Here is a 9,890-nt window from a genome sequence, read left to right as displayed (position 1 = left end):
AGCGCCCGCCGGCCGCAGCTCGCTGCCCACACCTGAGGCTCCTGCACCGCAGCCCTGCCCAGCCCGCACCGCATCGCCCCGCGCCCGGGGCCCGCTGCCAGGCAGGTGTCAGGAGGGGTCTGGCCTGGGGAAACTGAGGCACGGCGCAGGGAGCGGCAGGGCCAGGCACCAGGCTCGATACCCTGCTGGGAAGCTTGGTTCCAGCCTCCCCCTGCCCTGCATGGTGCCCCCCAGGACTCTTGGGTCTTGCTTTGAGGGAGCCCCCAGGGGCTTGGGGAGTCCAGCCTTGGCTTTTGCATCTTTTGGGGGGCCCTCTGTTTCCCCACAGAGGAATGATGATGGTGCCCTCCCTGCCCAAGCAGGGGGGGGATCTTGGGGTGCCCCATCCCCTCTGTCACTGCCCCATGGGGTGGATTTAGAGCCCTGAGTACAGCGAATGGGGACAGAGGAGGGGCTGTGGTGCTGGGGGTTTTGTCTGCGTTTCATGCTCCTCATCCCAGCGAGGGGCTGCCTCGCCCCCCCCCCGACCTTCCCAGGAGCTGGGGGCACGGGGAGCACCGGGGCTTCTGCACCCAGGGCTGGGGCAGCGAGAGCACTGGGCTGGCCCCAGGCTCTGGCCGTGGCTGGGGGGGGGGGGCCCAGCTGTCCCCGCCTGCCCCCCCGCGGAGCTCGCCTCCTTCCCTGCCTGCTGCCATGAATTATTTGTGTGGCCACGGCTCCCGGATGAGGCTGCGCCGCTGCCCGCGGGTGGGATGGGGCGAGCTGCCCCCGCTGCCTCCTGGCCAGCTCCGGGTGTGATCTCCTCGCTCCCCACGGGCTGGGTGGCTGCTCCACCACACGCAGGGCTCCCGTTAATTGCGTGCCTCGAAATAGCGATCAGCTCGGCGGGGACAGCGCTGCCAGCAGCCTGGCCCCCGGTGAGTGCAGGAGGGCATCGGGCAGCAGAGCCTTTCGGGAGCCTCTTAGGCCCCAGCACCCTGCTCGCAGGTGGCTTTGTGACCGTTGTTCTGGGGACAAACCCTGCGGTGCCGGGGCTGTGAGCGGGCCGGGCAGGATGAGGCCTCGCTGGGGCTGTGCTGAGCCAGGTAGCTCCTGGGGGTGAGCGGCAGCGCCGGTATATAGGGCACCGCGCGGGCTCCGTGCCGCGTGGGAGGGCGGAAAGCAGCTCGCGTGCGTTGCGGGGTGGGAGTCGGCGGCACCGGCCGCTATTTCTGGCACTCGCTCCCTGGGGGACGTTGGGAAAGTCACCGCGTCCCCCTGGGGCTGCTCCGCCGGGATGCTCTGTGCCGTCCCGGCTCCTTGGTGCCGGCTCCCCTGCTCCTCCCCAGCATCTTGGGGGGCTGCTCCCCTGCTGCTCCCCCCTTTCTGTGGGCAGGAGAGGTGACACGTGCCCTGTGTCCCTGGCAGCCCTGCAGCTCCGAGGGCTCCTGAGCCACTGCGGCCGCTTCTGTCCCCGCCTCACCCCGGGGTGCTCGCGTCCCCCCAGGCAGGACTCGCGCGGCGCCATGGACTCCATGTTCGAGGACGACATCAGCATCCTGACGCAGGAGGCGCTGGGGCCGGACGAGGACTGGCTGGACAGCCCCAACACCGACCTCTCGGGGGAGATGTGCTCGGCCTCCCACTTCGCCCTCATCACCGCCTACGACGACATCAAGAACCGCCTCACCGGGCTGGAGAGGGAGAACTCCACGCTCAAGCGGCGCCTCAAGATGTACGAGGTCAAGGTGAGGGCCCCGGGGCTGCGGGCTGGGGGGGTGGCAGGGGGCTGGGGGGCCCCCCTGACGGCTCTGCCCCACGGCCTCAGTACCCGCTGATCGGCGAGTTCGGGGAGGAGCACATCTTCTCTGTCTACGAGGCCAAGGAGACGTCGCTGCTCAAGAGCGAGAAGGCGTCGCTGCAGCAGCAGCTCAACCAGTTCCAGCACGAGGTGAGCGGGGCTGGGGGCACCGGGGATCGTGGGGTTCCCCAGGCCGTGTGCTGACCCCCGCCCCTGCCCCACAGCTGCAGAAGAGCAAGGAGCGTGAGGAGCAGCTGGACGAGATGATCCAGGCCTACGAGAAGCTGTGCGTGGAGAAGGCAGACCTGGAGTCGGAGCTGGGCGAGATGGTGGGCGCCTGCGGCTGGCGGGGGCACTGGCACGGGGGAGTCACTGGGGGCCCCTTCCCCACGCTGGGCAAATCGCTTCTCCCCCTGGCGAGTTGTGGTGGCCTCGGTGCTGCCGTCGGTGTCACCACCGGGACTTGGCAGGGATGCGGTGATGCGGGGCTGGGGGCTGATGGTTTGGGGTGCCAAGCTCTGGGTGTGCAGGAGGCGCGGGGGCAGGATTAATTGGGGGGTGGTGGGGCTCACCCCTCTGCCCCCCCGGCAGCGGGCGCTGGTGGAGACGCACCTGAGCCGCATCCGGAGCCTGGAGCAGCAGCTGCGGCAGCGTGACGGCGGCGCCTTCCCCGGCCTCGGCGCCCCGCTGCCGGGCCAGGAGGTGCCGTTCCTCTCCCTGCACCCCAACCCCGCGCTGAGCCACGGTGAGCCCCCCGCACGCACCCCATGGCTCCCCTCTCTCAGGGGGCACCCTCCGGCAGAGCCCCCCGCGGCCGTGGCGCTGAGCCGTGCCCTGCCCGCAGTGCTGGATCGCCCCGCGGGCTGGCCGAGCCGCGGGATGGAGGCCGCGGGCCGGCTGGAGGCCGAGCTGGAGGCTGCGCGGCAGGAGGCTCAGCGCGCACAGCACCGCGAGGAGCACCTCAAGGCCGAGTGCGAGCGGCTGCAGGCCGAGCTGAAGCACCTGCAGGACACCCGCCAGCAGGTACGGCGCGGGCAGGGGGCGGCCAAGGGGCTGTGGGCTGGGGGCCGGGGGCTCACGGCCGTGCCCCGTCCCCAGGAGCAGTCGGAGCGGGACATGGCCTGGGTGAAGAAGATGGGCGACGACCAGTAAGTGCCTGGGGTGCGTGGGGGGTGGGGGCACCGGGTGGGGGGGACCCCGGGAGGATGGGGGGCACGGGGGGGGGGGTGCTGGGGGGGCACCCGCTGCGCCATCGCCCTCCCTGGGCGCAGGACTGGGGGGGCTGCCCCTGCCCCACCGCTCCTCTGCCTCGTTGCAGGGGGGGTGGGCGGGGGGCGCCGCGCCGGGGGGGGGGGGGAGCGGGGGGAGCGGGGGGAGCGGGGGCCGCCTCCAGAGGGCGCTGCTGCCGCGCAGGCACCGCGCCGGGCCGGGCTGAGCCGAGCCGGGCCGGGCTGGGCTGGGCTGGGCTGGGCTGGGATGTGATGTGATGTGATGTGATGTGATGCTCCGGTGCTGCTCCGAGCCGAGCCGAGCCGTGCTGCTCTGTGCAGGGCAGGGCAGTGCTGCTCCGTGCCGTGCAGTGCCGTGCCGTGCTTCTCCATGTCATGCTGCTCCATGCCATGCCATGCTATGCCGCTCCGTGCCATGCCATGTGGTGCAGTGCCATGCTATGCTGCTCTGTGCCGTGCCATGCTGTGCTGCTCCGTGCCGTGCCATGCATCTGGCAGCACCAGCAGCGTGCCCGGGCTGCTCCCACAGCCACCAGCTCTGCACGACCCCCACCAGCAGTTTTTGGCGATTTATTTTAATTCAGTGCAGCTGGGAGCGGAGCTGCCACAGTGCCAGCAGCAATGGGGGGGGGGGTCCCTGCTCAGGGTCTCTGCTTGGCCTCCCCCTTGCTGCCGCGCTGAGCCCCAGGGGCACCGCCTGGCTCCAGGAGAGGGACTGGGAACCCCCAGCCTCAGGGGGGGGTTGGTCCAAGAACCCCCCAGGTTTGGAGCAGGCTCAGGGGAGCTGTCGGGCTGGGCCAGGCCAACGCGGGGCACGGTGCGGCGATGTCCCCCCGAGCACCACACTCTCCCCTGGCAGCAGCCACCCCCGGCCCGCTCCGTTAGGAGGCAGCCCCGTTGTGCCGCTCTCCTCTTCATTCCAGCCCCAGGCGCCCGTCCCCATGCTCGGGACACGGTGGGGGCTCTGTTCCCTCGCCCCCCACATCGTGCAGCGCTGCGTCTCCTCCGGGCGGGCGGTGAGGTGCTGGGGCCGGCCGTGCCGAGCTGTGGACAGATAAAAGCTGACGCGTGGGGCTCGTGGGGCGTGGGGACGGGAAGGTGCCGGGATTTTTTTCCCCTCCTTTTTCTCGCCGTGACGGATGCCGTCGCCGTTTGTTGTCTCCCTGGAGTAAATCAGCGCCTCGGTGGCAGCGGGGCCGTCCTGATCCGCGCGGATTTCCCCCCGAGGCTGGGGCCGACCGAGGGCTGCTGCAGCCCCGGCTCCCTGCCTCGCGTCCCGGCAGCTGCCCTTCACCCCCCGGGCTCCCTCCCTTTAATTCGCTTTGGTTTTGGCAAAGCTCAGCCCCACCACGGCCAGGAGAGGCAGAGGCAGGTGTCGTCCCCCCCTTGCCACCCAGCTCCCAGCCCTCCCCAAAGCAAAGCTCCCAGCTCCCTGTTGGTGATCCCCAGCCCCTCTGCAGTTGGGGTGGGGAAACTGAGGCCCCGCAGGCTCCGTGCCCTCTGCCCGGGGACAGCAGCAGAGCAAACCTCACTTTTTGGGGCCCTTCAGCCCTTTCTCAGGGCTGGGATGGAGAATAAGTTTTTCCTCCACGGTGTTGTCTTTTCTTGTAAATAAGGCTCTTTTTTGTAACCTGCTCCTTTCCACCACTTTTTTTTCGGCGTGAAGGGCACGTTATCTCTGCTTTTCATCTTTGGGTGACTTTTCTTTCTTTCTTTTGCCAAATTAGTCAGCCTGCCTCTGTAGTGCGCCCGCAAGGGCAGGAGGGGTTGGGGTTTGACTCACTGCCTTCGATGGCAGCGCTTGCTTTTGTTGTGGAGGCGGCCACGCGATCGCCGCTACTGTGCCTGCTCCTTTTTCGGGGGGAAAGGAGACTTTGAGCCAATTCCTGCTGCAGCCACGGCAAAGTGTCTTCAGTGACCTCAGCAGCGTGGAGGGAAGCACCGAGCTTTTATTTTTTCCTTGATTTTTGTCCTTTTTTTGTCCCTTCCCAGCTCCTGGCCGCTCCCACCTGCACCTTTCCCATCTGGGTGCAGAGAGGCGGGCGCAGCCCCAGGGGCTGGGGCTGGGCGCAGATGGGGTCGGTGACACCTCCAGTGTGGGGCTGGATCTGGGGGGGCAGGGAGATGCTGGGCAGTGCCCCAAAACCTGGGGATGCTCTGTGGGATCTGTCCCTTGTGAGATCTCCAGCAGTGGAGGTGCTGGGAGCAAGGGGCGCTGGGTGCGGGCTGTGGGGGGCACATCCCCACTGCCCTCCTGTCCTGCCGGCTTCCCCGCTGCCACATTAATTTTGATGGGCTTTTGTGGGTTTTAATGAATCTCAGGGGCCGGCTCCCTGTGCAGCATGGGGTGGGCTGAGCACAATCCCCTCGGTGCACAGGGGCACGGTGGCACCTTGGGGACGTGCCCGGTGGCTGCAGGCTGACACCAGCCCCCCCATGGGGCCAGCAGCCGGTGCTCGGTCCCGGTCTGACCCTGAGCACCCATGGGTGCTGCTGCCACGCCTGCCGGCCTCCACGCCTCCTGCAGCTGCTGCAAGGAGCCTCCCCAGCCTCGCTCTCCGTCCCCGATGTCCCGCAGGCCAGCAGGGTGCAGAGCAAGCAGGAGGGGAGCAGGATCTGTCCCTCTTCGGTGGCAGTGCCGGGATGTCCCCGCGCCCCTCTCCCAGCTCCTTGGACCCCGTCCCAGTGGCGGGGGGGCGAGGTCAGTGCCCGGCCGTGCCCCCAGCAGCCCCGGTGCACGCTCCCCCCTTGCCCACCCCCTGCCCACGCGCAGATAGCAGATAAGGCTGTGGTTTGTGCTTTTATTTAAGGGCTCCTTCTTGTTTACCAGGCGTAACTTGCTCGAGGTCACCCCTTCCCCCCTCCCCAGGCAACCGCAGGCCCCATGTGGAGGACAGGGCCCCCCCCGTGCTCAGCACCCCCTGCCTGGCTGGGGGGGGCCGTGTCCTGCTCCTGCACCCACCAGCTCCCCAGCGAGCGGGGGCCTGCGCTGACCCCGGTGGCAGGGAGGAGCCCCCCACACCCGGCTGGGGCTGGGGGCACTGGGGGGCACCTTGCAGCCGGGTGGGAGCAATGTGATGTGGTTGGCAGCACTGCCCCCCCCGAAATGGCCCCACCACAGCACTGGGCAGGATGTGGGGTCCTGTCCCCATGGGGCAGCTGCGACCCCAAACCCCCCCCCCCGGTCCCCCAGCTTCCTCCAGAAGGTGACCGGGGCTGTGCAGCGGGGGGGGGGGGGCTGCTCCCTACAAATCGGTGCTGGGTTTGGTTGGAACGGGCTGCGGGTGCCCCTGCAAGTTGTGTGCCTTTATCGGGGTGGGAAGGGGGGGCCCTTAAGTCCTGACCTCCCCCATATTTCACCAGCCACCACCTGGGGACCGTGGCTGTGCTCCCAGCCCTGCCCCATCCTGCCCGGCCCCTCCGCCACCGCTGCCCCCGGCCCTCTCCTGGCCGTGGCAGCCCCCCAAGGACACCAAGGGACAGCGGGGAGGGGGCGGGGGGCACCCCTGGGCCAGCGGGAGCCCCGCGGGATCCGGCTGCTCCCGCCAGAGCAGCGTCGCTCCCCGGCACTTCGGGGCCTGTGGGCGGCTGGGTTTTCGGCAGCTGTTTTGTTCTCACGTCTTATCTGCAGTTGCGTATCAAAACTCGCATTTTATCCTGAAACAGCAATTTTTCAGGGCGTGGGGGAGCTGCACCGATCCTCTCCAAAAACCTGGTGGCTGTCCTGGCTCCGGGAGGGGCCCTCGGGGGCTGCCGGTTGCCCCCCGTCCCGGTGCTTTGGCCGGGCTCCGGGCTCGGTGCGGGGCTGGGGGCTGCTCATCGCCCTGCTCCCCCGGCACCGTGCTCTCCCCCACCCCAGTGCTGCGGCTTTCACACTTCCTCCCTGCGCTGCAGCGTGACTTCGAGAGGAGCGGGGTGGCCCCGGGGGCAGGGGGTGCTCCGGTCAGCCCAAAGCCAGCACCGGAGCCGGAGCCGGGCCCCCGCTTCGAGCTGCCGCTGCCTGGGCTCGAAGCTGGGTCACGAGCACCGAGGGTTTGGGGAAACGTCCCCTGTGCCCCCCCCCCCCAGAGCCACCCCGCAGGGCTGTGGGGCCTCTGGGGCCGTGACACGGGACCGAGCTGGGGAAACTTCATCTTTTCTTTTCCTTTTCTTTTCCTTTTCTTCTCCTGCCCGTGATAAGATCGCAGGGGAGGCAGCGCGGGGCAGACCTGTCGGCTGCTGTTACGAGCGGCGCCTCCCGGGTCCCAGGGGTGTCACAACGGCTCAGCTCAACTCGCCCTGCGCCGCGGCGGGCGCGCCGAGCCTGACAGCCCCGCGGGAACCTCCGGAGATGGGTTCTCCCTTCACATCACCCCGGAGAATATGTTTTTTAAAAGTGACACCCAAGTTGGGGGAGAATTGATGACTTTGTCAGGGCCTCTGAAAGCTGTCGGTGAGCTCAGCGCCCACCTCCCTGCAGCGCCTTGTGCCTGCGCTCCTGCTCCTCCCGGCACCTGGGCGGCAAGGCACGGCTCCAACTTTTACTTTTTGGGTCGAGGAGCCCGGTTTGGGGTCGTTTTGGGTGCGCCCACGGTGCCTGGAGCAGGGAGGGCGCTGCTGGCCTGGGGGCCGGGGCCGCTCTGCCCCCGGTGACGCGCTGTCCCCGCCGCAGGGTGAACCTGGCGCTGGCCTACACGGAGCTGACGGAGGAGCTGTGCCGCCTGAGGAACCTCAGCTCCCTGCAGAGCCAAATCCTCCGCGCGCTGCTGCAGGAGAAGAGCCTCAACGGCGGTAAGAGGGCCGGGGGCACTGCAAAAAATGGAGAGCACGCTGCCTGCCCTTGTCCTCCAGGCTCTGCAGCGCTCCTGGGCAGCCATTCAGGGGCATCCATCCCGGGAGCATCCCTCCCACTGCTGCTCTCCAGGCTCCCCCCATCCATCCGGGGTGCACGCGGGTGCCGCCGAGCTGACGGGGGCATTTTTTGTGTCTCCCCCCTCCTGTTGTGCTTTGCAGGCCAGCGCCACTCCCCGCTGTCCCAGTGCCACTCGCCGGCCCAGCAGCGCCGCTCGCCCGCCCCGCAGTGCCCCTCGCCCGCGCCCGGCCGCCCCCCGGCCCCGCAGTGCCAGTCCCCGGCGCTGCAGCGGCGCTCCCCGGCCCCCCAGTGCCAGTCGCCCGCCCAGCAGCGCCGCTCGCCCGCCCCGGGGCCCTGCCAGTCGCCGGCCCAGCAGCGCCGCTCGCCCGTGCCCACCTCCAGCCCCTCGCCCGCCCAGCAGCGCCGCTCCCCGGCCCCGCCGCCCTGCCCCTCCCCGGCCTCGGCGTCCCCCCACCGGCTGCCCGGCGAGAGGATGGAGCTGGGCTACGCCAAGCCCTCCAGCCGCCACATCAAGGCCGGCTTCCAGGGCCGCCGCAGCTACTCGGAGGTGAGCAACGTGGCCCTGTACCAGCAGAGCCGCTCGCTCTGGCTGCAGCCCGAAGCCTCGACGCTCCCCAAGCACCGGCCCTACGGCGAGGTGTACCTGGGGGGCACGGGGGCCCCCCTGAGCGCCCGCGAGCCCTTCGAGGAGCACGTGCGCTTCGAGAAGCAGTCGTCGGACGAAGAGGACTGGGCGGTCCCCAGCCCCCCCAGCCCCGAGGTGGGGGCCGTTCGCTGCGCCTCCTTCTGCGCCGGCTTCCCCATCCCCGACACCGCCGCGCACCGGGCAGCTGCCGCCTATGCCAGGACCGAGCACGCCCAGTCCTGGCCCTCGATCAACGTAAGGGGGACCCCTGCCCGCCCCAGGGTGCGGGGTGGTGGGTGGGGGTAGGCGGGGGCCGGGACCCCCCCTCCTGGCAGTCTTGCAGCGTGCCTCGGTTCCCCCCGCGGCTCCCCGGCCTGTGCCTGGCGGAGGAGCGCGATGGTGGGAGGGGGCTGGGGGCGAGGATCAGACCCAGGCCCTGCAGAGATGGGCTCAGGGCTGCCCCTGTGCCCACAGCTGCTGATGGAGACGGTGGACTCGGAAATCCGGAGCTGCCCGCTGTGCCAGCTGGCCTTCCCCATCGGCTACCCGGACGATGCTTTGATAAAGCACATTGACTCGCACCTGGAGAACAGCAAGATCTGAGCTCCCCCGCCCGCGCCGCACCCCCCCGGCCGCGGGCTGCCCCCTCCCCGGACTTTGGATGCTGCATGAGAACACGAGGAGTGACACGGCTCCGAAATACCTCCAAGGATTCAGTAGCTGCGGAGGGACTGACCCCACAGGAGCCCCAGGCCCCTCCTGGCCTCGCGTGTAGGTGGGTTTTCCCCACTCCCCCTTGCCCCGTCCCTGCGTCCACGGAGAATTCGGATGCTCCGACCAGGATGCTCTGGGCTGGGTCCGGGGGCTGCTGGTGGGGACCCGCCTGCACCCATGGGTTTCTCTGCTTGATCTCAGGGAGGATTTGAGGGACCGGGTCCTGGATCTGGCCCCCAGAAAGCAGGTGAAGGGAAGGGGCTGCCCCTTCTGGGGCTCACTGGGTCAGAATTGGTTGGGGGTGGGAGGCTGCTTGTCCTCGGTCCCCCACCTCTTCCCACCAGTTCAAGCATCTTTCCAGTCTTTTACATTAAAAGCATCCCCCCCCCCCCGTCCCCATTTCTCCCTTCTCCCCACAACGATGCTGCTGAGAATCAAACCCCACGGCCCATGGCACAGCATGGACATCCCGCACCACTGCACTGAGCTCTGCGGCCGCCGGCACCCCTGGGCCCTGTGGGGCCGTGTGGCCGCCCCCTCCGGCCCCGCAGCCCCCGGCCCCCACCCGCACCCCCCACGTTCAATCTACCTCAAAGCTGCCGAGAGGCCCCCGACGTCGGGAGGGGGGGTCTGCGGCACCGTCCCCCCGTGCTCCGCGCTGCATGCCCCCCCCGTGCCACGGTGCGCACG

The 9,890-nt window shown here is 69.3% G+C and overlaps 1 protein-coding gene across 1 annotated transcript; it reads left to right on the top strand.

The window, feature by feature from the left end:
- Positions 1–9,555, top strand: TBKBP1 (TBK1 binding protein 1). The gene is made up of 10 exons (XM_084301007.1): positions 1–105; positions 1,491–1,727; positions 1,808–1,930; positions 2,005–2,109; positions 2,372–2,525; positions 2,625–2,803; positions 2,879–2,928; positions 7,661–7,779; positions 8,002–8,741; positions 8,961–9,555. The coding sequence occupies exons 2-10, from the start codon at positions 1,506–1,508 to the stop codon at positions 9,087–9,089; spliced, it is 1,821 nt and encodes a 606-aa protein (XP_084157133.1). The 5' UTR covers positions 1–105; positions 1,491–1,505; the 3' UTR covers positions 9,090–9,555.
- Positions 9,556–9,890: the final 335 nt, after the last annotated feature.

This window comes from Netta rufina (assembly GCF_964035555.1).
Source record: "Netta rufina genome assembly, chromosome: 24".
In the NCBI taxonomy this organism is placed as follows: domain Eukaryota; kingdom Metazoa; phylum Chordata; class Aves; order Anseriformes; family Anatidae; genus Netta; species Netta rufina.
This window is presented reverse-complemented; position numbering and strand designations above follow the sequence as displayed.

Coding starts and splice junctions, on each gene's coding strand:
- TBKBP1 (XM_084301007.1), top strand. CDS start 1,506: ATGGACTCCATGTTCGAGGACGACATCAGCATCCTGACGCAGGAGGCG. Junction 1,931..2,004: donor TCAACCAGTTCCAGCACGAG/GTGAGCGGGGCT, acceptor CCTGCCCCACAG/CTGCAGAAGAGCAAGGAGCG. Junction 2,526..2,624: donor CAACCCCGCGCTGAGCCACG/GTGAGCCCCCCG, acceptor CCCTGCCCGCAG/TGCTGGATCGCCCCGCGGGC.